Below are 25804 nucleotides of genomic sequence, written 5' to 3'. Positions count from 1 at the left end.
ATGAGAATTTTCTTATTGTTTTGTATGACTGTTGTGGTGCCTCAGTTTCCCTTGTGTGTTGCACAGGTATCTAGGTAGTGGGACAACGGTGTGTGATCATTGCAGAGACCCCTAGAGAGCAGTTGTGACTGCACTCTAACTGCCTGGGCCCAGACTATGACCAGACAGTCTGTATCCTGGCAACTGATGGCCGGGGCTGATCCTCTGCAAGAAACCAGCCAGTTGCAACACACAGGAAAACAAAGAGAGAGGTGAAGGCCAGGTGACTAGTTTGCTGGGAAAGAGACAAAGGATGCAGATGGGGCAACTGGGCATGACTGAGGCACTGCTAGATGCTGATCAGTCTCCTGGTTGGGACTCGGGGCAGGAGGAGCCTAGGGGTCTCGGTCTCCCCACGATGGACGTTGCTGAATTTTTCTGCTTTCTGTGCTAACAAGATCTGTTCTACGCTGTATTCCAGACAACTAATAAACCTTCTGGTTTGCAACACTGGCTGAAAGTCACTGCTGACTGCGGAGGTTGAGGGTGCGTGGCCTCTTTGGAGGCACGTAAGGCTTCTCCTGGTATCCTGTTGAGGTGGGCTCACTGCAGGGAGCTCACAGCATCAGGTCAGACCCAGAAGGCTCTGAAGCAGAGGAGGCTTGCCCTAGTGAGAGTGTGCCCTGAGGCGTTGTCTCACTACAAGAGGGTCCTGTCTGAACATCATTCAGAATTAGGGTTACCAGGCATCCAGTTTTCAACCAGAACGCCCGATCAAAAAGAGATCTTGGCAGCTCCGGTCAAAACTTCTGACTGGGCCGTTAAAAATCTAGTCAGCGGTACAGCAGGGCTAAGGCAGGCTCCCTGCTTGCCCTGGCTCTGTGCACTCCCCAGAAGCGGCTGGCATGTGCAGCCCCTAGGCACAAAAGCAATCAGGAAGCTCTGTGTAGCGCTGGCTCCGCAGCTCCTATTGGCCAGGAAACGCAGCCAATTGGAGCTGCGGGGGTGGCGCTTGCAGGCACAGGCAGCACGTGCCATGCAGAGCCACCTGATCGCCCCTGTGTCTAGGAGTCGGACATGCCGGCCGCTTTCAGGAGCACCCCGGAGCCAGGTCAGGCAGGAAGCCTGCCTTAGCCCCGTTATCCCACCCACCCAGAGCAGCCTGAGGTAAGCGCCGCCCAGCCGCCGTCTGTACCTCAACCCCCTGCCCTACGTCGGAACCCCCTCCCTCACCTTAACGTCTTCCCAGACCCCAGTCCCACACCCCAACTCCCTACCCTAGCCCTGAGCCCCCTTCCAGAGCCCGCACCCAATCCCCTATGCCAACCCCCTCCTGCACCCCTACCCCAGCCTCCTCCCGCACCGAGATTCCCTCCCAGAGCTCGCACCTTCTCCTGTACTCCAACCCCCTGCCCCAGCCCTGAGCCTCTTCCCACACTCCAAACCCCTGGGTCCCAGCCCAGAGCCCCATCCTGCACCCCAAATGCCTCACCCCCAGCCAGAACTGTCGCCCCCTGCCCCAACCTGGAGCCTCCTCCCGCACCCTGAACCTCTTATTTCTGGCCCTACCCCGGAGCCTGCACCCCTAACTGTAGCCCTCACTCACTCCTGCCCCAGCCCAGTGAAAGTGAGTGAGGGTAGAGGAGAGCGAGCGACTGAGGGAGGGGGGCTGGAGTGAGTGTGGGTGAGGCCTCAGAGAAGGGGAGGGACTGGAGTGGGGCCTCAGGGCAGGAGGGAGGGCAAGTGTGTTTGGTTTTGTTTAATGAGAAAGTTGGCAACCCTGTTCAGAGTGGTTTCAGAGCACTGAACCTGTGCACCTATGGCCTTGTTGTGGTAGTCATGTATAGGACCCACAAATGTTGAAAGGTATGTTGTGTGGGGTATTGATCATTGTAGCAGTGGAGATATGTCTAGAGGTTTTGTATCTGTTCGGGCAGGGTCTGGTGCCTCTTTGAGTTGGGGTACCCTGCTCTGTGGGGAGCTTGCTTCTTATCATGAGCTTGCTGAAGTTGGGGGTTTGTTTGAAGGCCAGAAGAGGGAGTTGAGGAAAGATTTCTGTCAGGATGTAATCTCCATTGAGTATGGATTGTAACTGTTTGATGATTCCCTGTATGGGTTTCGCTGTGGGGTCGTAGATGAGAACGTGGGATGTGCAATGAGGGAGTTCAGGCAGATTCTCTCGGGGTATTTGGGTGGTCTGTTCCATGATGCGATTTACTTCTCTGGTGGAGTGCCATTATTTGGTGAAGGAAGTTTTAAGTGTGTTAAAAGTGTGTATCCCGGACTTTGTAAATTAATCTTTCTAAATGATTGTGTATTTCAAGCCTTGTGTACAATTTTCAAGAATGAAATGGAATCCTTGTTTTACAAGTACCCAGAATATAAACACTGGAATTGAGAATCAACTTGTGAGCTTTGTCCCCTTCTAAAATCATAGGAGAAATTCTTGGGAGATGCTCCCAAGCATCCTCTAGCTGAGGTGTATTTATCCTACTTAGGTTCTGTTTGCTGTGCTGTGTGGCTTGCTATGTGTCACTGTTATGAATGTGAGGGATGTGGTTTTATTGATAAGTACTTTACTTTATTAACACTTACATTTATTCCTTTTCTGAACTCTTTTTTCTGCAGATGGCTCAGTGTGTGACTAAGGTGGAATTGTCCATATCCTGTGAGAATCTCATTGACAAAGATGTTGGTTCAAAATCTGACCCTCTGTGTGTCTTACTCCAAAATGTGGGAGGTGATCAATGGGCAGAGGTAAAAAGTAGCCTATAATCTCCAGTTTTGCATTATCATACAGAAATATGTATTTTCAGAATATGACCTAACTGTAAATATTTCCACTTGTTATTCTTCCTAGTAATTGTGTAATTTGCTTAATTAAATCCTGCAAATATTTACAAATTAATATTTGGTCAAAAATGTTGTGACTTCTAAAGTTCATGTCTCTCAAGTGTGATGGAGTAAGAATCATTTGCTTATTAACTTGGAGAAACAACAGGAATGTTTGTTTTTCTGTTAGGATGTGCCATGTGCTGCTGCTTTTCCCCTGTGAGGTGGGCAATCAGCACATAGTACAGCGTTTCTCAAATGCGGCCACCAGGGGCTTTTCTTGGGGCCACAGCCTCTTGGGCTGTGATGGGGGAGGGAAGAGGGAGCAGCGGCCCCTCCCTCTCCCTGGTGCTCCTAGATGCACAACTTTGGTGTTTGGTTGCTGAGGCTTCCAGCAGGGGTTGGGTCCTGCCCTCTTCTGGAGACAGCTGAGGCACAATGCTGGAGGAGCAGGCAGCCGGTGAGTTCCCCCACCTTTCCAGGGATGCTGGGGTTCAGGCTTTTAGCTTCAGCCTGAGGGGTTGCGGGGGAGGCAGGCTCTGGCTTCAGATTCCGGCCACGTGGCTTTGGGTTCCGTCCCCTGCGGGGCTTCTGGCTCCAGTCCCCGGCTGCCAAACCACCATTCCCATTGTCCCTGGCCCTTGCTTACTCCCTTGATTCCCTCATCCAGGGCGTAATTTGTCCCCAGACTTGTGGGGCTGAGTAAATCTGCTGTGAAAAGTGATACTTGTATGTTTGTTGATATCAGCTTTTCATAGCAGACTTATCAGTTAACAATAAATAAATTACAGTGAGATGGCTGTGCGTATTTATTTGTTTTCCTAAAACTAATTAAATATTTTAGGAAAAAATGTGATCAAGAGTTGGTGGGCTGCATTCTGAGGCCACCGAATAATTTGTCCATAGTATGTCAGTGGCTTTTTTCCTCAAATTTCAGATTATCTCTAAGCCAAATTTAATGGACATTGATTATATAGTTTCTTTATTAACATGTGAGGACTAAAAAGTTGCAGAGCTGTCAGCAGGCTCTTTGTCAGTGGCTAGAGTTAGCAGCCTGGACCCTCAGATATGGTGCATATAAAGGCCAGTGAAGAAGTGTTTGGGGGTGAGGGATATAAAGAGTTTTATGGGAAGTGTGGTTAATATGTTTATATATAGTGATCATCTCCATCTCTTTCTTGCATAGTTGGATCGAACTGAAAAGATAAAGAACTGCCAGAAGCCTGAATTCTCCAAGAAGCTGCTCATTGATTATTACTTTGAGAAAGTGCAGAAGCTGAAGTTTGGCGTATATGATATTGATAACAAGTCCTATGACTTAAATGATGATGATTACCTTGGAGGGGTTGAGTGTACACTGGGACAGGTACTTGCAGAAATTTCATCTCTAATGTTCTGCAGAGTCATGATAAATGTAGGTTTAAATCTGAAAACAGGAGAAACTTAGGTGTCCGAAGCTTTGACATACTTGAAGTGAAAGAATTAAATCCTTTCAACTAATCTTATATAGACCATGTCTACATTATGGGTGCTATAGTGGCACAGCTACGGCACTGTAGCTATGCTGCTGTAGCACAGTAGTGTAGACGTTTCCAACAGTAACAAAAAGGGGGTTTCTGTTGCTGTAGGTAATCTACCTAGCAGCGGTAGCTAGGTGCCTACCTTCTGTCCACCTAGCTGCATCTACACCAGGCCTTAGGTCAGCATAGCTAAGTCATTCCAGGGTGTGCATTTTTTAGCCGTAGCTATGTCAACTTAATTAAAAGTAGGGCAGGCCTTAGAAAAAGAGTGTGTGCCACTAGTTAAGTCTGAAGTGCTTGGAGTCCTAAAACCTTGAAGGGCATGGTGACCAGAAATAATCAGTTCTTCTTTGAGTGCTTGCTCATTTCAATTCCAATTAGGTATGTGTGCACAGTCTTTGGAAGTATCAGAGGGATAGCCGTGTTAGTCTGGATCTGTAAAAGCAGCAAAGAGTCCTGTGGCACCTTATAGACTAACAGACGTATTGGAGCATGAGCTTTTGTGGATGAATACCCACTTCGTCGGATGCATGTCATTGGCCCAGCCAGGGGGTCTCTCCTCCGTAGCCCTTGCTGTAGCTGGCCGAACTGTGTCTGGGTTCGGGCCGTCAGTCTTTGGAAGGTTTTTCCCTAGCAGCACCCATCAGGTCAGCTGTCGAGCACCCTGGAGTGGAGCCTTCATGGCAGTGAATATAGGTCCCTGCCAACCCGCTGCATCTTCAGTTCCTTCTTACCGCTAGTGAGGGTCATTAGAACTGCAGTTGTTTGCTTTCGCAAGTGCTTCCCCTAGTCTTCATAGTTTCACAGTTTTCATAGCCTCTTCTGTAGTTGTAGTTATAGTTATAACTAGTTAATGTTAGTAGGAGTGGGGGATTCTCCCCCCCAAATCCATCCTTTCTCCCTTTGGGCTTCAGGGCATGCCTCGATCCAAAGGATTTAAACACTGCAGAATCTGCCACAAGCCCATCGCAATGGGCAACCCCCATGATTCTTGTCTCAAGTGTCTGGGAGAGGTGCACCAAACAGACCGGTGTAAGATTTGTGACGGGTTCTGCCCCAGGAGGAAGAAAGAGCGGGACTTCAGGCTGAAGCAGACCATTGTCCCCAACCAGCCCTGGGCTGTCAGGATCAGTGTACAAGAGTTTGCCGGGGCTCGACCCTCTCCGGGGCGGTGAGGAGCCACACTGGCTCACTACACCCAGTTGGTTCTGGGGAATTGGCCCGGCCAGGGGGTCTCTCCTTGGTAGCCCTTGCTCTAGACGGCTGAACTGCGGTTAGCCTGGTCCGGGGGCTACACCGCTAAGTCTGGGTTCGGGCCCTCAGGCAGGGCTGAGCAGTAGCAATAGTTTTAAGCCCAGGCCCTAGGTCAGGACAGGGCAACAAACGCTAAGTCAGGGGGCTCAGGCCCTCTGGCAGGGCTGAGCAGTAACAACAGGCTCCGACCTCCTCAGGCCAGGGAGACTGGGAGTCTGCCAACCAGGAGTTAGGTGGCAGGGGGAACGCAGGTCCTCCCACTCCATTGCGTCCCAGCCCGGGGCCCTAGCAGCGGCTGAAGATCCGCTACTTTGTCAGTGGGGATGCTGGCCACAACACACCGACATAGGCTCCGGTATTGCTGCAGCCAGACTGGGGTTGGCTGCCCCCAGGCCACTTCCACACTCCCCCTCAGGCCCTAACTGGGTCCTACTGTTGGCCTCTGGGGGATCCAAGAGCATGGGTTCGTCGGGGCAGGGGTTGGTCGGCAGGTCCGGCAACTCCTGCGGATAGCGGGCGCAGGGCAGGCCCGGCCAGGCTGGGCAGCCGCCTCGGGCCGCAGGAGCTTCCCAGTCGCAGGCTTCACTGGGAACGTCTGCTCTCTCCGGCGACTGGGCTCCTACTGAGCTCTGAGGGCCGGCCTTTGTAGTTCCGGGTCACCGCCTGACCTTCTGAGGGCCGGGCTCAGAGCTCCCTAGCTCCGCTCACTCCGGCCGCCGGATGGGCTCTTCCTCCTCCAGGGTGGTGGGGAGCCACACCGGCTCACTGCAGTCAGGCACCGACCATGTCCTTGCGGAGTGCTCTGGCCTCCATGTGTGTTACAGTGCTGAGGAAGGACTCTGGCCATAGAGACCCTTGGCAGCAGCACTCCACTGCACCAAAGCCTGTAGAAGCAGCGCAGCACCACTCATGCTCCCCGGTGCCACATAAGCAGCGTAAGAAAACAGGCAGGGGCTGGCTCTTGCCGGCATTGAGAGCTGCCGGCTTGGACAATGCTGTGGAGTGCATCCTGCACAGGAGCGCCCAGCACTGTCAACACAGGAGCCAGCACTGTTGATTTTGGGTCCCGCAATGGGCTGTTGAGTCTGGTGCCAGTGGACTCTCCTGACCACGAGTGCCAGCTGAAGGAGCTATAACTCCCTTCCACCCCGGACGCTTTTGAAGCCACAAGGGACTTGATTGCCATGACGACTCCACAGTCCCCCGCCAGCTGGGATGGGCCTCCTGGGCCACAGTGCGTGGCACGGTCTAGAGGCAAACCTGCTGTGATGAGGCGTCCACCTTCCCTGAGGCATTGCTCTCTGCAGCACCGTTCCCTGATACTGGCCCAGTGGTGCCATTCCCCAACTCCATCCACATGGCACCACTCTCTGGCACCAACTGCATGGCACCGTTCTCCGGCACCATCCCACTCAGCACCGCTGTGGTCTTTGCACTCCAGGTCTCCATCATCGGACTTGGAAGCGGAGTCCTACTATTCGAGAGACAGTCGGCACCGGTCGGACAGGCACAGGCAGGATACCAGGATGGTGCTGTGCCAGGCACAGTGGCAGAGACCTACGCAATGGCCATTTTGGACCCTGTGGGCCTACCATCAGGCCCAGGGCACAGTCTACAGGCATTCCCAGTCTGTGGCCTCAGAAGGATGTGCACCTCTGCTAGCCAGGGACCACCTCACACCTTGGGGCTCCAAGACAGTGTCCGTTTGCGGTGCAGAGCTGGGTCCAGCTCCTGCACCCGCTATTGGCACCAAGGCTGCAGTCAGCATCGAGAGTCATGGTGCCAAGCAGGATGACTCCGGAGAGCCACGAGGGCCCGGTGCTGCCTCTACCTTCGTCGTTGTCGTTGCCATCGCCTGACGAAACTGTGGCAGGGTCTTCCTCCTCCAGGCCACCCCCTATTGCTAACGGTGCAGCGGGACCTGCTGCGCAGTATTGACTGCAATATGGCACTCGAAGCTGAGGAGGTGGTCGAGTCAGAGGACCCAATGGTAGACATTTTAAACCCTGAAGGGCCATCCAGGATAACACTGCCCCTTATAAAGGCCATTCAAGCCACTACAAAATCTCGTTTCAAATCCCTGCCTCTGTCACCCCAACACCCAGGGGTGTGGAGAGGGACTATTTCGTACCTGCTAAAGGCTATGAGTACTTATTCTCTCACCCACAGTCCTGGTCACTTGTGGTGACAGTAAACGAGAGAGAGAGAGACAGGGCCCGACTCCAAAAAGATGGACCTCTTTGGCTGGAAGGTCTGCTTGACCAGAGGGCTCCAGCTGAGGATTGCTCACCAGCAAGCAATTCTCATCAGATACAATTTTAATTCGTGGGAATCCATGATGAAATTCAAGGAGCTTCTGCCAGCGGACTCTAGAGCAGAGTATGTGGCAATAGTGGATGAGGGCGAGGTGATGGCACGGACTTCTTTATGGGCCTCACTGGATGCTGTGGATTTGGCCGCGCTGACCATGTCCTCTGGCATAGCCATGAGAAGGAGCTCCTGATTCCAGGAGTCCGGTCTTCCTCCTGAAGTCCAACAAACTATCCAGGACCTGCCCTTTGATAGCATGGGCCTATTTGCAGAGCAAACTTATTCCAGGCTTCACAGCCTAAAATATTTGCAGGTGACGCTGAAATCATTGGGCATGCGTACCATTGCCACCCCATGGAAACGTTTTAAGCCACAGCCCCTACAGCATTTCTAACCCCCTGCCCCAGGCAGGAATGGCAGGCGCAAGCCTCCCCATCCTTCACCTGGCCAGGACCAGGGCTTGACAAGGCCATCGTCAGGCTCTGAGCAAGCCTTTTGAAGGCACGCCTGGGGGCGATGCAGCAACCTGCACATGTTATACAGACAAAACTACACAGGATCTTTTCAGGGGGCAAGACAAAGATGCCACATTTATTATGATAACAATTTGGTTTATGACCAATAACTAATATTTTAATCCTTATACACACATTATACCTAATACCTATATACACACACATTCACACATGCGCGCGGACACACACACGTCCATCAGATGTTCTGCAGCTGCTGCATAGTTACCAGTTCTGAACATAGCTTGAGTTGATTTTGCAACTTGGGTTCGTAGCTTGTGGCGGCTAACTGGCCAGGAAAGCCGGGCACAAAGACAAGCTGGGTCTCTGTTGGGCATGCAATGATGCCCTTCCATGTTGGCAGCAGAATGTTATCCTCCAAAGTCTTCCATCTCACCCATCCTTTTTGTATGCTTTAGTTTGAATCCAGAGTCTATAGGTCTTACTGTGTCACACTGCCTCTGGGTTTGGTGATTGATCACCCGTCAATTGTGGACGTGACTTTCAGCCTCGGACCTGGCTTCGATCTTCCTTCTATTGTACCTTTTCTTTTTAGGGTGGACTCTTCTTACTTTGTTAGGGCTCTTGTCTGCATCTTCAGCCGGTGGAGTTTAAACTCTATTTCATCAGGACAAGCTAGGGCTGGAGGTTGATTCCATCATCCATACATACCTCAGTCACACATCTAAACTAAACTAATAAGAGTACAGCAGGATTTGCAAAAGTGAAGGTTGGAGGAAGCTTTTACAAAATGGAGTGTGCTTTTTAAAATGGGGTTTGAATTACAATATGGCAAACAGTGAACAGAAGTTACAATATAGGCAAATGTAATAAATGGTGAACAGACGTTACAATACTAAAACAGTGCAAGTCTCAGTGATTTAAGCAGGAATTGGACTGATAGTGAAACTTACAAAGGCAGCTGACTGAACAGCTATGGCTCTTAACAAGCATTTTTATCGTCAATTAGCCAGTTATTAGGGTAACTGGTTTTATGAATGAACATTGTTTCATTCATAAAACTTTGCTTATGAAGTTACATTAATAAAGTGAACAATTAAGAACAATTTCATTCATCAGTTTGACACACACCGGATCCTTCTCCCCATTTTCTCAACAGTCTGTTCCACTTCTATCATGCTTGGGCATAGATTCAGATAGCTGGGTCCTTTGCATGGTGGAAATGGGATATTCTCTCCAATTCTGCTCCTTCCCTCTCTCCCAGCCCCCTTCCCCATCGCTCTTCAGGAACCCTTCTCATGAGCATCTCGCCTGTTGCTGGCCCCTATGTCTCTCCCGGATCCCGGTGCCCCTTTGCCCTGGGGTGCTGCTCCATGGCAGTGTCCTCACACTTTGGGTCTCCCCTCCCAGGGGAACCTCCGCCCACCTTGCCTCAGTGGCTACTGCCAGTCACTGCCTAGCCCCCACTCACTGGGACAGACTGCAGTCTGTAATCCACTCATCATTGGCAAGGGAGTTTGGACCTGCTGCTTTTGCTTATCCCTGGGCTGCAACTCTGCAACCCAGTACCCTTCCCAGCCTTTACCAAGGCCTGCAGGCAGGGATTTTCCAGCCTGAAGCTCCCCAGCTCCTCTGGCCTTTCCCCAGCCCTGCTCCACTCTAGGTACCCTGCTGTGCTCCCAAGCAGCCAGGCCTGTCTCTCACCACAGCTAGAGAGAGACTCTGTGTGCGAGCTCCTGGCTCACAGCCCTTTTACTGGGTCAGCTGTGGCCTGATTGGGGCATGGCCTCAGCTATGGTGTTTTAAGGATAGACGTAGCCTGAGATGCTTAGTTATGTATTTTCATATGTACAGTACATGAGTGTCAATGCACATTTTAATTGCAACAATTGTCTTCACTCTCTCTGCTGGCAGAAAATATTTTACATTTGGTGACTTGTTTAAAGATGACCAACCATGGAAGGGGGTACGCTGGAAGCTGGGCTTTTGCCTAAGTAAAGTTTAAAAGTTTTTATAGTATAGTCTTCTGCATTTTTTTTAAATTAGAAATTCATGTTCTGTCTGACTGGAAAACTAGTGAAATTATTACATCTGAAGAGGCGATGAGATTTTAAGTCATACTGTGAAAAACTATTTTTTAATTTTTTTTACACCTATTTAGCTTCAGTGATTAACACTGTGAAGAGAGGAAATCTTTAATTAAAAATCCAAACTTTCCTGCTCTTTCCATTAAAGTGTGAGAGCTAACAGTGTACATGTGCTGTGACCCCCAACATGTCCTCTAGCAAAACCAGGGGAGAAGATACTTCTAATTTTTTTCTTAGGTACAGAATAAGCAGAAAAAAATCTTAAAACCCCAAAAAACAACTTCTTTCAGGCTGTCTTTATGTTATTATAGAGCAAAAATAAAGGTCACACGTCCAATATTTTTAATAAGGCTGTAAAGCGATTAAAAAAATGAATCACGATTAATTGCACTGTTTAAAAAATATTGAATACCATTTATTTAATATTTTTGGATGTTTTTTAAATTTTCAAATATATTGATTTCAATTACAACACAGAATACGGTGTACAGTGCTCACTTTGTTTATTTTTTATTACAATATTTGCACTGTAAAAAAAAATAGTATTTTTCAATTCCCCTAATACAAGTTGTCATAAACAGATAGTTAAGGGTTAATGTCTCTTTTACTTGTAAAGGGTTAACAAACAGGGAACCAAACACCTGACCAGGGGACCAATCAGGAGACAAAATACGTTCAAATCTCGGTGGAGGGAAGCCTTTGTTTTGTGTTTTTGGGTTTTGCTTTGTTCTCTCTGGGTTCTGAGAGTAACCACACGTACCTACAGGCTCTCTAATATTCTATTCAAATTTAGTAAGTACAAAAGGTAGAAAGGCGGTTTAGTCTTTTTGATTGTTTTTCCTTTATTTGCAAATGTGTATCTGGCTGGTAGAGATTTAATGTGTATTTGGCTGGAAGTATTTTAAATTGTATTTCTGCTGGAGGAAGCTTTTTCTCCAGTTTCTATAAGCTGACAGACCCTGTAATATTCCATCTTGAATTTACAGTGATTTTCTTTATTCTTTTTTTCTTTTATTAAAAGTTTTGCTGTTAAGATCTGTCTGATTTTTCCCCTTGTTGAGGCTCAAAGGAATTGAATCTGTACTTAACAGGGAAGGAGAAGGGAGAGGGAGAGAAAGGGGGGGAACCCACCTGATTTCTCTGTGTTGTGATTCAAGGAGTTTGAATCACGGTGATCTCCTAGTGTACCCAGGGCGGGAAAGATCTGGAAGGAAGAAAGGAGAAGGGGGAATCCCTTTGTTTAAATTCACGGAGCTTCAATCTGTATATCTCTCCAGGAGCCCAGGGAGGGAACACCTGGAGGGGAGGAGGGGGAAGGGAAATGGTTTATTCCCCTTTGTTGTGAGACTCAAGGAATTTGGGTCTTGGGGGTCCCCAGGGAAGGTTTTGGGGGAGACCAGAGTTTATCAGGCACTCTACTCTAAGTCCTGATTGGTGGCAGCACTACAGGATCTAAGCTGGTAATTAAGCTTAGGGGAATTCATGCTAGTACCCATATTTTGAACGCTAAGGTTCAGAATTGGGAATTATACTATGACACAAGTACTGTAGTGCAACTTCTTTATTATGAAAGTTGAACTTACAAATGTAGAATTATATACAAAAAATAATTGCATTCAAAAATAAAACCACGTACAACTTTAGAGCCTACACGTCCACTCAGTCCTACTTCAGCCAATCGCTCAGACAAACAAGTTTGGTTACAATTTGCAGGAGATAATGCTGCCCGTTTCTTGTTTACAATGTCACCCGAAAGTAAGAACAGGAATTCGTATGGCACTGTTGTACCCTATGTCACAAGATATTTACGTGCCAGATGCGCTAAAGATTCATATGTCCCTTTATGCTTCAACCACCATTCCAGTGGACATGCATCCATGCTGATGACAGGTTCCACTCGGTAACAATCCAAAGCAGAGCGGACTGACTCGTGTTCATTTTCATCATCTGAGTCAGATGCCACCAGCAGTGTGTTGATTTTCCTTTTTGGGTTCAGGTTCCGTAGTTTCCACATCAGAGTGTTGCTCTTTTAAGACTTCTGAAAGCATGCACCACACCCTGTCCCGCTCAGATTTTGGACAGCACTTCAGATTCTTAAGCCTTGAATTGAGTGCTGTAACTATTTTTCGAAATCTTTGCATTTTGTCAAATCTGCTGTGAAAGTGTTCTTAAAACAAACGTGCTGGCTCATCATCTGAGATTGCTATAACATTAAAATATATGGCAGAATGCAGGTAAAACGAAGTAGGGGACATACAATTCTCTCCCAAGGAGTTCAGTCACATATTTTAATTAACGCATTTGTTTAACAAGTGCCATCAGCATGGAAGCATGTCCTCTGGAATGGTGCCTGAAACATGAAGGAGCATACGAATGTTTAGCGTATCTAGCACGTAAATACCATGCAACGCCAGTTCCAAAAGTTCCATGTGAATGCCTGTTCCCACTTTCAGTGATATTATAAATAAGAAACAGGCAGCAGTATCTCCCATAACTTGTTTGTCTTAGCGATTGGTTGAACAAGAAGTAAGACTGAGTGGACTTGTAGGCTCTAAAGTTTTACATTTTGAGTGCAGTTACTTAACAAAAAAAAATCTACATTTGTATGTTACACTTTCATGATAGAGATTGCACTACAGTACTCGTATGAGGTGAATTGAAAACTACAGTTTCTTTTGTTTATCATTTTTACAGTACAAATATTTGTAATAAAAATAATGTGAGCATTATGCACTTTGTATTCTGTCCTTTAATATAAATTAATATATTTGAAAATGTAGGAGGACGTGCAAAAATATTTAATAAATTTCAATTGGTATTCTATTGTTTAACAGTGCAATTAAAACTGATTAATCTTGATTAATTTTTTTGCATTAATTGCGTGAGTTAACTGTGATTAATCGACAGCCCTAATTTTTAGATGTCTTTTGCAGACCTCTTTTAAATCAATGGGAGAAACAATGTTTTCCATCCTGATTAAATCATACATTTCTGATGATCGCACAAGAATGTGTCCTGGAAAACAAATATCTGGAACAGAAATTCTTAAAACTTCTAAGTTCAGAAAATAGTGACAGCGTATTATAAATTGCTCAAAATGGAGGGAGCATCAAACATCATGGAATATGATCTAGCAAATGAGTGTGGGGTAATTGGAGAACTCTAGCAGGGCTACTTCTCTGTGGTCAGTTGCCTTTGTGTGGAAAGAGAAGGTGATTGCAGCAGAGATTGAATGAGGATTGGAGACCCCTTCTACTCCTCCATTTCTGGAGCAGAGGGTTGGATGTTCAGCCTAGAGGTAGGAAAGTGGGGTTCAAATCTATTAAAACAGGACCTGGCTTGTTGAATGGCCTCTTTCTATTTCTAGAATTTCTTAGATCCTTACAGTAAAATACCAGTGTCTCACGGTGTCATTGGGAGGCAAAAATTAGAGGTGAAAGGAATGCAAGGATTAGATTTCAGGGAGTGTCAATGGATGTCAGAGCTGGAATACTGTAGCCTCAGAATGTATAGCTTTAGGATAAGTAAAATTTGCAAAAAATACCGTAGTGATTTAGGAGCATAAGTCCCATTGACTTTCAGTGATGCTTAGGCTCCTGGGGGTATAGGTTACTTCTGAAAATGGAACTTAGGGACCTAATCACTTAGGTGATTTGGGGAAATTTACTCTTCAAGAGTTACCATGTTTTCTGGATCTAACTCCATAATTATGTATGCCTTCATTTGCCTTTAGATTGTTTCCAGTAAAACATTCACTCGGCCTTTGGAGTTGAAGAAAGGAAAGCCAGCAGGAAAAGGCACCATTACGGTAACTGCTTTGTGTATATCCCTAAAAGAATGAATGAGCTTGTCACTTTATGTAGCGTTAAAATTCGCTGGTTAAATTAATTAGCTTTGGGTAAATTAATTTCAAAGTTTGTCTGCTTTTTGGCAGTGTTAAATTGTGTTACTTGTTGCATGTGTGAGTATGCGTGAGCGCAAGAAAACATATTTACAACCAGAAGCAAACTCTCTTTCATATGCCTGAGTGTCTGCTAAGCTCCATTGGAAATTAATTTGTCTTTTCATTCTTGTGACACAGATTTCTGCAGAAGAGATTAAAGACACAAGAATTGTCAGTCTAGAGATTGAAGCACAGAACTTGGACAAAAAGGTAATTGACTTACGGAGTTACACATGTTTTTGTAGCTATAATCAGGACTTGCAATAAGATGGAATTCAATTCTACTTGCTGTGTGTGTGTGTTCACTAATTTTTTTTTTTTAATTGGGAGAACAGTGTAGAAGAGGAAGTACTCACATTTACTAAATGCTTGAACCGGAAACATGTTTATGTTCTGAATGTGATGTCAGATAGGAAGTTATCAAACTGCACTTTTGGGATTGGCCTTGCCTTTCATTCAAGGTAATTTAATTGAGATATGTCTTTGATAATGGGCAGTTTACCTGAAAAAACATCCTTGAGATAGAATTGAAAGTTGATTTAGGCTAAATATTAAATGTATTGGACTACAACTGGAGAACTTCCAAAGGTTCAGAGTTGAGTTTTGAATTCTTAACTGTAGCTTCCCCCAATTATCCAGACTTTGGAGTCCTCCCCACATGCAATACTGCCCATCATCATGCAAAATAGTGATCCACCTTCTTCCTTCTAATGTTTCCAGACTGCTCCTTTCATGCTATGTTGGGGTGAGCCTGACTGATCCTTTGGAAGCATGGGACTAAGTCTTCCTCAAAAGCAAAAAATGTGACTACTCCTTCCATGAGTTTGAGCCACGGAGATGTGTGCACACAGAACCCGGTCGACATGACAAGAAGCCCTACAAGCAGGGGGATCCAGCGGTTCCGAATGCTGGTCCATTGGTATCGACAGCCTTGGTGTCCCATAAGATGCGGGATGCAAGGCACTGAGTAAAGAGAGGGTACCTCTGACGCCAGGGAGAGCAGGAACTGTGTGACCCTCTTAACATATTTGCTTTAGCAGAACCGGGATCACCCCATTTTTCAGACCATTCTACCTCTAGGGAGACTATTTCTCCCTCCTGTGATGTGCCCTCAGTGTGGGTCCCCTCACCTTCCACACAGATGATCTACCCTCTTCCACTGGCTCCAGTGGTACTTTCAATGAAACTGGATTCTGCCTTCTCATCCTCTGACAAATTGAACACTGGAGAGGGATTATTGGCATTGCACGTGCATTCACGGAGGCCATCCCAGTCTTGGTGCCCGTGGAGCCACCAGTACCCTATGCCATGGGGATCACCTCAACATCCCCTGGATCCAACCTCCGGGCCATACTGCGGACTCTGGTCCCAATGTCCTCCCTCAGAACTAGCCTGATCCAGAAAGGAATTTTCACCTGCCTCCCCATTGAGGGCCCCTTCTAACAGGCACTCGGATCTGTTAGAGGAGGAGGTATCCCTTAGCCTAACTCTGAGGGTGCTGCTGGAATCAGCAAGATTTCGCTCCTCTTTTCCAGATGAGGCAGTGACTACAGCATCCCCTTTGCCTCCAGATGACTTCAGACAGCTCAAGAGCTACTGCGCAGAGTCACAGGGGAACTCTCTATTCCCCTGGAGGAAATCCAAGACACCCAGTATAAACTCCTGGATATCCTCTGCTCCTCAGCACTGTGACGAAGTGGGACTGTTCTTAACGTTTCCTCTGAATACTGCATTTCTTAAGTCTCCAGTGTGCATAAATGGCTGACACTCTTGTCTCCTGGCAACAAATGGCTGGGGCTCTTCCCCCCTGCAAGGGGATGCCTAAAGGGGAACAAAGAGATCAGGTGACCTCCTGGCCCGGGAAAGAGACAAAGGCCAGAAAGGAGAGGCTGGAGGGGTTTTCAGTTTGGAACTGGCTGGGGACAGGAAGTGAGGGCAGATGGGGTTATCTGGCTCGCTGGGCCCCAGAATGGACCTGGCTGAGGGGTCCCATTCTCTGTACCTACAAGCTCTGTTTTAGACCGTGTTCCTGTCATCTAATAAATCTCTGTTTTACTGGCTGGCTAAGAGTCACATCTGACTGCGAAGTGTGGAGTGTGTGCAGGACCCTCTGGCTTCCCCAGGACCCCACCTGGGCAAACTTGTTGTAGGAAGTGCATGGAGGGGCAAAGGATGCTGAATGCACCAAGGTCAGACCTAGGAAGGTGAAGTCGTGTGAGCTTCTTGCCCTGTAGACTGTCTGCTCCAAGGGCGAGGAGGCTCCCCAAAGTCCTGACTGGCTTTGTGGGGAGCAGTTCCAGAGTATTGCCTGGGAACTCCGTGACAAGCACCAGCTTTTAATGATGCCATTCTTGAGCCTGCCAGAACATTATGGCATACCCCGGCTACCTGCTTGCATACCCCCAAAGGGGCAGAAAGACATAAGTACATTCTGGCTAAGGGGTTCAAGTTTCTCTCTTTGCACCCTCTTTCACTCCGCCCCCCCCCCAACTCCATTGTTGTGCAAGCAGTGACTGAACAAGCCAGCCAACAGCATCCTCGTTCTATAACATCTGACAGCGAGGGCAAGTGTTTGGACCTTTGGGGATGTAAGGTCTTTTCCTCATCCAGTCTCCAGTTCCAGATTTTGAACTATCAGACTTTACTAGCCAAATACAACTTCCTGAATTACAGCAAAATTGAGGAATTTGCTGATAGCCTCCCACAGCAGGACCAGACTCGTTTTCAGGTGTTTATTGAGGAAGGGGAGCTGGTGGCCAGAATAGCACTCCAGTTGAGGCTGGACACAACAGATAGCTCCTCCAGGGCCATGGGTATAGCCATAATTATGCATAGGGAGTTTTGGCTCCACACTTCTGGTTTTCCTATGGAGGTATAAAACACTATCAAAGACATTCCCTTTGATGAATCCTGTCTCTTTAATTAAAAGACAGACAATTCCTCACATACCCTCAAGGACTCCAGAGTGACCCGTCGCTCTCTGGGCATCTACACTCCTGCCCCAAAGCTTAAATTGCACTACAGCCACCTACTCAATGCTACAGGTCTCCCTAGTTCTGTCCTCAGAGACCTTATGAGCCACCAAGGAAGTGACAGAAAACCCAGAGATCATGCCTTCTGGGACCCCCTTTACAGGCTTCCATCTCACAGCTGCAACCTCCATCCAAGACATATTTCTGTTACCACCTAGAGAGCTGCCAACTACCTTGCCTACCACCTCACGGCCCCTACCCACTTTGGGGTCATTTAGCACTCTTTTTTTCCAAACTTGGAGTGCAATAACAATGGACAAATGGGTGCTGCCTGTCATCTACTATGGCTATATGACCAAATTCATCACACCTACCTCATCTAACCCCCTCCCCCCCCTGCCCCAATTCATCTTCAGGGACCACTCTCACAACAGCATTCTAACCCAAGAGGTGAATTCCTTATTACAACAGGAAGCAGAAGAACACATCCCCCTGGCGTCTCAAGGAACTGATACCTAAGAAAAAAGGCAGGTTTTGACCAATCCTTGACCTCCGTCATCTAAATCGCTTCATCTGCAAGCTCAGGTTTTGTATAGTCACATTGGCAGTGATTATCCCATTGTGACGTTGTGCAGTCTGTATGGTTTTATAAAAATTTAATAATAAGTGATGTGATAGACCCAGGCCAGTTGGGAACAGCAGAGTAGTAGAAGGGAGATATACTGGCCACTAGATAAGCAGTTTTCTGTTCCCTGAGTGACCAGAGCAGGGACTGCTCCAGGCTAACGAGAACACCTGACTCCAGTTAATCTGCTAAGAGTCAGATGAGGCTGTTAAACACCTGACTCTAATTAAGGCCCCTCTGATGCTATAAAAGGTCTCACTCTAGTCTGGCCAGAGGGAGCCAGGGAGCCAGAGGAGAGGAAGTGCGTGCGAGGAACTGGGAGCAAGAGGCATGCAAGAAGCTGAGAGTGAGTAGGTGTACTGCCGGAGGACTGAGAAGTACAAGCCATTATCAGACATCAGGAGGAAGGTCCGGTGATGAGAACAAAGAAGGTGTTGGAAGGAGGCCATGGGGAAGTAGCACAGGGAGTTGCAGCTGTTGTGCAACTGTACCAGGAGGCACTCTAGACAGCTGCAGTCCACAGGGCCCTGGGCTGGAACCTGGAGTGGGGGAGGGATAGCTCAGTGGTTTGGGCATTGGCCTGCTACACCCAAGGTTGTGAGTTCAATCCTTGAGGGGGCCATTTAGGGATTTAGGGCAAAAATGTGGGGATTGGTCCTGCTTTGAGCAGGGGGTTGGACTAGATGACCTCCTGAGGTCCCTTCCAACCCTGATATTTTATGATTCTATGAGGTGCAGGAGGGGTGGGGTGTACTGCAGAGCTGGAAGGTGCAGTTGGGGTGAACTGACAGAGCTCTGGGGTGCAAGCAGGTTGAGGTGCAGGGGGGTTGGGGTATCCTGGCAGAGCTGTGGAATGCATGGGGATTGGGGTGCACTAGGAGTGCTGGAGGCCAAATTTAGGCTGCTAGGGAAAAGACTGAAATCCAGGACCTCTATGGATGGCATTCTCAGAAATGCTCCCAGTTCCACATGCAGGGCCAGGTAGGCAGGCAGAGCTTCAGCGTCTCAATGCTTGGATGAGGTGATGGTGTAGAGAGGAGGGGTTTAGATTCATTTGGAACTGGGGAAACTTTTGAGATGGGGGGAGCCTATACAGGAGAGATGGGCTCCACCTAAACTAAAGTGGAACCAGATTGCTGGCACTTAACATTAAAAAGGTTGCAGAGCAGCTTTTAAACTAGGAGATGGGGGAAAGCTGATTGCTGCAGAGGAGCATGTGGATCAGACAGAGACTTCTCTTAGAGGAGAGTCTATTGATAGAGATTCTCTAGATTATAGGCAGGAGCAGAGGATGGAAGAGGATAACGTAAGGGCCAGATCAGACAAGAAACATTCACATAAAGAATTGGACACATCAGAAAAGGGCAGACAAATCGTGACAAGTTTTTAAAGTGCTTGTACACAAATGCTAGAAGTCTAAATAATAAGATGGGTGAACTAGAGTTACTTGTGATAAAGGAGGATATTGATATAATAGGCATCACAGAAACCTGGTGGACTGAGGACAATCAATGGGACACAATCGTTCTGGGGTACAAACTATATCGGAAGGACAGAACAGGTCATGCTGGGGGGAGGGTGGCACTATATGTGAAAGAAAATGTAGATTCAAATGAAGTAAAAATCTTAAGTGAATCCACATGTTCCATAGAATCTCTATGAATAGTAATTCCATGCTCTAATAAGAATATAACAGTAGGGATCTATTATGGACCACCTGACCAGGACAGTGATGGTAATGATGAAATGCTAAGGGTAATTAAAGAGGCTATCAAAATTAAGAATTCAATAATAGTGGGGGATTTCAGTTATCCCCAATTGACTGGGAACATGTCACCTCAGGATGAAATGCAGAGGCAAAATTTCTCAATACTTTAAGTGACTGCTTCTTGGAGCAGCTGGTACGGGAACCCACAAGGGGAGAGGCAACTCTTGATTTAGTCCTGAGTGGAGCGCAGGAGCTGGTCCAAGAGGTAACTATAACAGGACTGCTTGGAAATAGTGACCATAATATAATAACATTTAACATCTCTGTAGTGGGAAGAACATCTCAACGGCCCATCACTGTGGCATTTAATTTCAAAAAGGGGAACTATGCCAAAATGAAGAGGTTAGTTAAGCAGAAATTAAAAGGTACAGTGACTAAAGTGAAATCCCTGCAAGCTGCATGGACGTTTTTTAAAGACGCCATAATGGAGGCCCAACTTCAATGTATACCCCAAATTAAGAAACACAGTAAAAGAACTAAAAAAGAGCCACCGTGGCTTAACAACCATGTAAAAGAAGCAGTGAGAGATAAAAAGGCATCTTTTAAAAAGTGGAAGTCAAATCCTAGTGAGGTAAATAGAAAGGAGCATAAACACTGCCAAATTAAATGTAAAAATGTAATAGGAAAAGCCAAAGAGGAGTTTGAAGAACGGCTAGCCAAAAACTCAAAAGGTAATAACAAAACAGTTTTTAAGTACATCAGAAGCAAGAAGCTTGCTAAACAGCCAGTGGGGCCCCTGGAAGATTGAGATACAAAAGGAGCGCTTAAAGACGATGAAGTCATTGCGGAGAAACTCAATGGATTCTTTGCTTCAGTCTTCGCAGTTAAGGATGTTAGGGAGATTCCCAAACCTGAGTCGGCTTTTGTAGGTGACAAATCTGAGGAACTGTCACAGATTGAAGTGTCACTAGAGGAGGTTCTGGAATTAATTGATAAACTTAACATTAACAAGTCACCCAAGAGTTCTGAGAGAACTCAAATGGAAGTTGCGGAACTATTAACTATGGTTTGTAACCTGTCCTTTAAATTGGCTTCTGTACCCAATGATTGGAAGATAGCTAATGTAACACCAATATTAAGGGCTCTAGAGGTGATCCCAGCAGTTAGAGACCGGTAAGTCTAACGTCGGTACCTGGCAAATTAGTTGAAACAATAGTAAACAATAAAATTGTCAGACACCTAGAAGAACATAAATTGCTGGGCATAAATTGTTGGGCAAATTTCTAAAGGGAAATTGTGTCTTACTACTCTGTTAGAGTTCTTTGATGGGGCCAACAAACATGCAGACAAGGGGGATCCAGTGGACATAGTATACTTAGATTTCCAGAAAGCCTTTGACAAGGTCCCTCACCAAAGGCTCTTATGTAAATTGCGTTGTCATGAGATAAAAGGGAAGGTCCTTTCATGGATTGAGAACTGGTTAAGAGACTGGGAACAAAGGGTAGGAATAAATGGTAAATTCTCAGAATAGAGAGGGGTAACTAGTGGTTCTTCTTTGAGTGATTGTTCATGTCCATTCAAAGTAGGTGTGCGCACGCCGCGTGCACGCCAGCCGGAAGATTTTCCCCTAGCAGCGCCCATAGGGTCGGCCCTGGCGCTCCCTGGAGTGGCGTCACTATGGCGCCCTATAAAGGGGCCTGCCGACCCTCCACCCCCTCAGTTCCTTCTTACCGCTGGTGATGGCTAGCTGGAACTTCGCTTGCTGATAGCAAGTTTAGCAGCGTTCATAAACTTTGTGTATGTCTATCTAGATTAGTTGTATATAGTTCTTTGCTGTCGGGGGGTCAACACCTACTTGTAACCCCACCGGGGCATGCCCGAATCTCCCGGGTTTAAACTCTGCAAGAACTGCAGAAAGTTCATGCCAAGGAGTGACCCGCACTCTGCTTGTTTGAGGTGCCTTGGGGAGAGCCATCAAAGGGACCGGTGCACTATTTGCAGCGGTTTCCGTCCCAGAACTCTCAAAGACAGAGCACAAAGACTTAGAGTTCTTCTGATGGAGGCTGCCATGCGGCCACCTTCGGACCCGGAGCCGGCCGATGTGCCCAGCACGTCGTTGTCAGTGCGGAGCGTCCCGGCACCAGTATCAGGACTTAGGGCCCAGCCCAAATCCTCCAAAACCCGGCACCGAAGGGAGTCGGGTCATAAGAAGTTGGCCTCAATGCGGCACCGCTCGCCCTCCCTGGTGCCCGCTAAGAAGAAGAGGTTGGTGAAGGAATGATCGCCCCACCAGGATCTCCACAGGCCGACGCCGTCCGCCGGTACAAGTGGACAGACTGGGCTACAGCCCCCAGCTGCTCCATCGACTCCTGCACCGGAGAGAGGGCGGTCGAGTCCAGAGCGACCAACATCCCCTGGCCTTAGCAGAGACGTGCATCCACCCTTAACACCGGAGGCATTCGAGGCGGCCTCAGACCTGCTGAGACTCCCGGTACCGGCCTCCCCGCATCGTGGCAGGGAGTTGCTGGCCAGAGCTCATCCCCCAGTACAGTCTAGGGGCAAACCAGTCATGCTGTCGCCTCCCTCTCTGTCCTGCGCCACCTGGGCAGCACCGGACCAGAGAGACAGCTCCCAGGCTCCACGCCGCTCTCCGGTGACGACAGGTGCCGCTCCCCCCAGGTCCTCTTATTCAGAGACCTCAGACTCAGAGGCGAATTCCTACCACTCCAGCCGGTCGCAGAGCAGGAGGTCGATTTCAGGGGTGAGCCGCCAGCGATATCCACCACAGTGGAGCAGCAATGGCAACCGCCCTCCCAGTGGCTGTGTTGGACCCCCTGGGCCTACCACCAGTTGGTGGGCCAGGCGTTTGGTCCTCGCTCCAGGTCAGCCTCGGTCTCCTCGGCATCGACGGCCCCGACACAGTTGCCTCCTCCACCGGCGCAGTTGCCTCCTCCACCGGCACCATCACTGGGCATAGGTGTGCCACATCTAAGTTCAGCACCCCCTAGCCGGGCATCAGCACTGGTGGCGACCACGGTTCGGGCTCAACAGGTGCCGCCAGACATGCCAAGCCGTTCATTGGCGACCCCGGTACTGGCCGCGGTGCAGTATTTGGAACTGGCACTGGCCCCGCAACCTCGGTACCGTGTGCCACCGGACCCCGAAGGGCTGGAAGCGCCAGAGGACGGGCCGATTCAAGTGATTTCCTCCTCTTCTTCCCCGGGTGAGGCGGTTGTGGGCGCGGCCATGGCACCGGCCCTGGAAGACACTAGGATTCTTCAGCAACTGCTCAGGTGAGCAGCTCAGAGCCTCACAATCCAGGCTAAGGAAATTGAAATGGATGTAGGTCTAGTAATGGACATCCTGGCTCCATCGGGATCATCCAGGGTGGCCATACCGTTGATCAAGACCATAGAGGACACATCCCGCACCTTATGGCAAACGCCAGCCTCATTGGCCCGTACTGCCAAGGAAACAGAGAGGCGTTATTTTGTGCCCTCTAAGGGCCATGAGCATTTGAACACCCACCCTTCCCCAGACTCCCTGGTGGTAGACGCAGCCAACCAAAGGGAGCGTCAGGGGTTTCAAGGGTTGACGCCAAAGAACAGGGACGCCAAAAGGCTCGACCTCTTTGGTAGAAAGGTGTACTCCACGGCAGGCCTTCAACTATGAATAGCCAACCAACAGGCTGTCGTAAGCTGATATGGTCATAACACATGTTCAGCCATGTCGAAGTTTACTGAGCTCCTTCCCCAGGATTAGAGGGCAGAGTTTTCGGCCTTGGTGGAAGAGGGAAAGCTCATCTCCCGAGCTTCTCTTCAGGCTGCCCTGGATGCAGCAGACTCGGCTTCATGCTCCATGGCAACAGGCCTGGTCATGAGGCGAGGAGCCTGGCTCCAGGTCTCGGGCCTTCCCAGTGAGGTCCAGCAGACTATCCAGGACCTCCCCTTCGAAGGGCAGAAGCCGTTTTCGGACAAAACGGACAAGCGTCTGCATAGCCTAAAGGACTCGAGGGCTACGCTTCGCTCGCTGGGCCTGCATACTCTGGCAACCCAACGTAGGCAGTTTAGGCAGCAAGTGGCCCCGCGCCTTTACCAGCCTCAGAATCGTTCAGACGTTGGGCGCAGACGGGGCAGGAACGGCAGGAGGCGCCACCAACGCCACCCCTCTGGCCAGGCATCCGGCCAACCGAGACTGACGTCGGGGCCTAGGCCCCCTATTTGATGGTACGGTCGAGGACAGCCTACTGATCAGGACTCCGGATCCTTCTTTCCCTACCTTTGAGTCATGTCTGTCCCCCTTCTACTGTGCCTGGTCCCGAATCACATCGGACAATTGGGTGCTTCACACAGTAGAGAGTGGATAGTCTATCCAGTTCTCGTCCCTCCTGCCCCACCAGCCTCCCTCCCCGTCCCTCTTCAGGGACCCCTCTCATGAGCAACTTCTAATTCAGGAAGTGTGGTCCCTCCTCACAGCGGAGGTGGTGGAGGAAGTTCCTCAGGAGCTCAGGGGCAGAGGCTTCTACTCCTGGTATTTTCTAATACTGAAGGCAAAAAGGGGCCTCAGACCCATCCTGGACTTGCAGCGGCTGAACAAGTTTGTGAAAAAGCTCAAGTTCCGCATGGTCTCCCTGTCTTCGATCATTCCCTCCTTGGATCCAGGAGATTGGTATGCCGCCCTTGACTTAAAGGACGCATATTTCCCTATTTCCATAATCCCCCGACACCATTGGTACCTCAGGTTTGTCATGGCCGACGCCCATCTGTAGTTCACAGTGCTCCCGTTTGGCCTATCAGCGGCACCAAGGGTCTTCACGAAGTGCATGGCAGTCGTGGCGGCCTTTCTGCGCAGGTGGAGTATCCAGGTATTCCCCTACTTGGACGATTGGCTTATAAAGGGAGCAGGAGGAGGCTCAGGTGCTTTTCCTCAAGTGAACCTTCCTCAAGCTCGGCCTCCTCTTAAACGAGGCCAAGTCCGCCCTGTCTCCTACCCAAAGGATAGAATTTATAGGGGCAGTTCTGGACTTAACCCATTCCAGAGCATATCTTCTGGAGTCCAGGTTCTGGTCTATGTCTGAAATCATTCTCCGTCTGCAACGCGCCCCGACCACCACAGCAAGAAACTGCCTCAAGCTGTAGGGCCACATGGTGGCGTGCACCTATGTGGTGAGCCATGCCAGACTCCGGCTTCACCCACTGCAATCCTGGTTGGCTACGGTATACCGCCCAGCCAGGGATCCCCTGGACTCAGTGGTGACTCTTTCCAAGGTGGTGCTGAGCTCTCTCCGATGGTGGCTTGACCCACAGAAGGTGTGCTTGGGTGTTCCCTTCGCCACTCCTCAACCCTCCCTCTCCCTGGTGACAGATGCCTCGGATTGGGGATGGGGAGCGCACTTGAGGGATCTCAGGACACAGGGCTTGTGGTCTCAGGAGAACCTCAAGTTACATATCAACATCAGGGAGCTGAGAGCTGTTTGCCTGGCTTGTCTTACCTTCCAATCTCATCTGACTGGCAGATGTTTCAGTCCTCATGGACAACACGTCAGCGGTCTTCTGTATCAACAAACGGGGGTGCACGCTCTTCTCCCCTGTGCAGGGAAGCCCTCATGCTGTGGGACTTTTGCGTTCAGAATGCTACCCAGCTGATGGCGTTCTACCTCCTGGGGGAACAGAACGGCCTGGCGGATGCCCTCAGCCGCTCTTTCCGGGGTCACAAGTGGTCCCTTCGTCGGGACATAGTGCGCTCAATCTTCCGGCTCTGGGGTCGTCCCCAGTTAGACCTGTTTGCTTCAAAGGAAAACAGGAAGTGTTGGAGGTTTTGCTCCTCTGGGGCCACAGCCCGGGGTATCTGTCGGACGCCTTCCTCCTGTAATGGAGGGAAGCGCTGCTCTACGCCTTTCCTCCAATTCCCTTGATACATAGGGTAATTCTCAAGATCTGCAGGGATCATGCCCATGTAATCCTGATAGCACCGGCGTGGCCGTGCCAATATTGGTACACGTCGCTCCTGCACATGTCCACCCGAGCGCCCCTGATGCTGCCCCTGCTACCGGACCTGATCACACAGGACCAGGGCTGCCTCCGCCACCCAAACTTGCAATC

At 48.9% G+C, this 25804-nt stretch overlaps 1 protein-coding gene across 9 annotated transcripts in view; it reads left to right on the top strand.

Moving 5' to 3' along the window:
• The window catches only part of CPNE1 (copine 1), a 90323-nt gene that overhangs the window by 43225 nt on the left and 21294 nt on the right, over nucleotides 1-25804 (top strand). For all 9 annotated transcript variants that reach the window (XM_050918622.1, XM_050918623.1, XM_050918616.1 and 6 more), the window contains 4 exons: nucleotides 2608-2736; nucleotides 3998-4177; nucleotides 14189-14263; nucleotides 14537-14608. In XM_050918622.1, the coding sequence (XP_050774579.1) occupies nucleotides 2608-2736; nucleotides 3998-4177; nucleotides 14189-14263; nucleotides 14537-14608 (456 nt within the window). The remainder of the gene's footprint in view (nucleotides 1-2607; nucleotides 2737-3997; nucleotides 4178-14188; nucleotides 14264-14536; nucleotides 14609-25804) is intronic.

Source organism: Gopherus flavomarginatus, chromosome 11 (genome assembly GCF_025201925.1).
Source record: "Gopherus flavomarginatus isolate rGopFla2 chromosome 11, rGopFla2.mat.asm, whole genome shotgun sequence".
Classification (NCBI taxonomy): Eukaryota; Metazoa; Chordata; order Testudines; family Testudinidae; genus Gopherus; species Gopherus flavomarginatus.
This window is presented reverse-complemented; position numbering and strand designations above follow the sequence as displayed.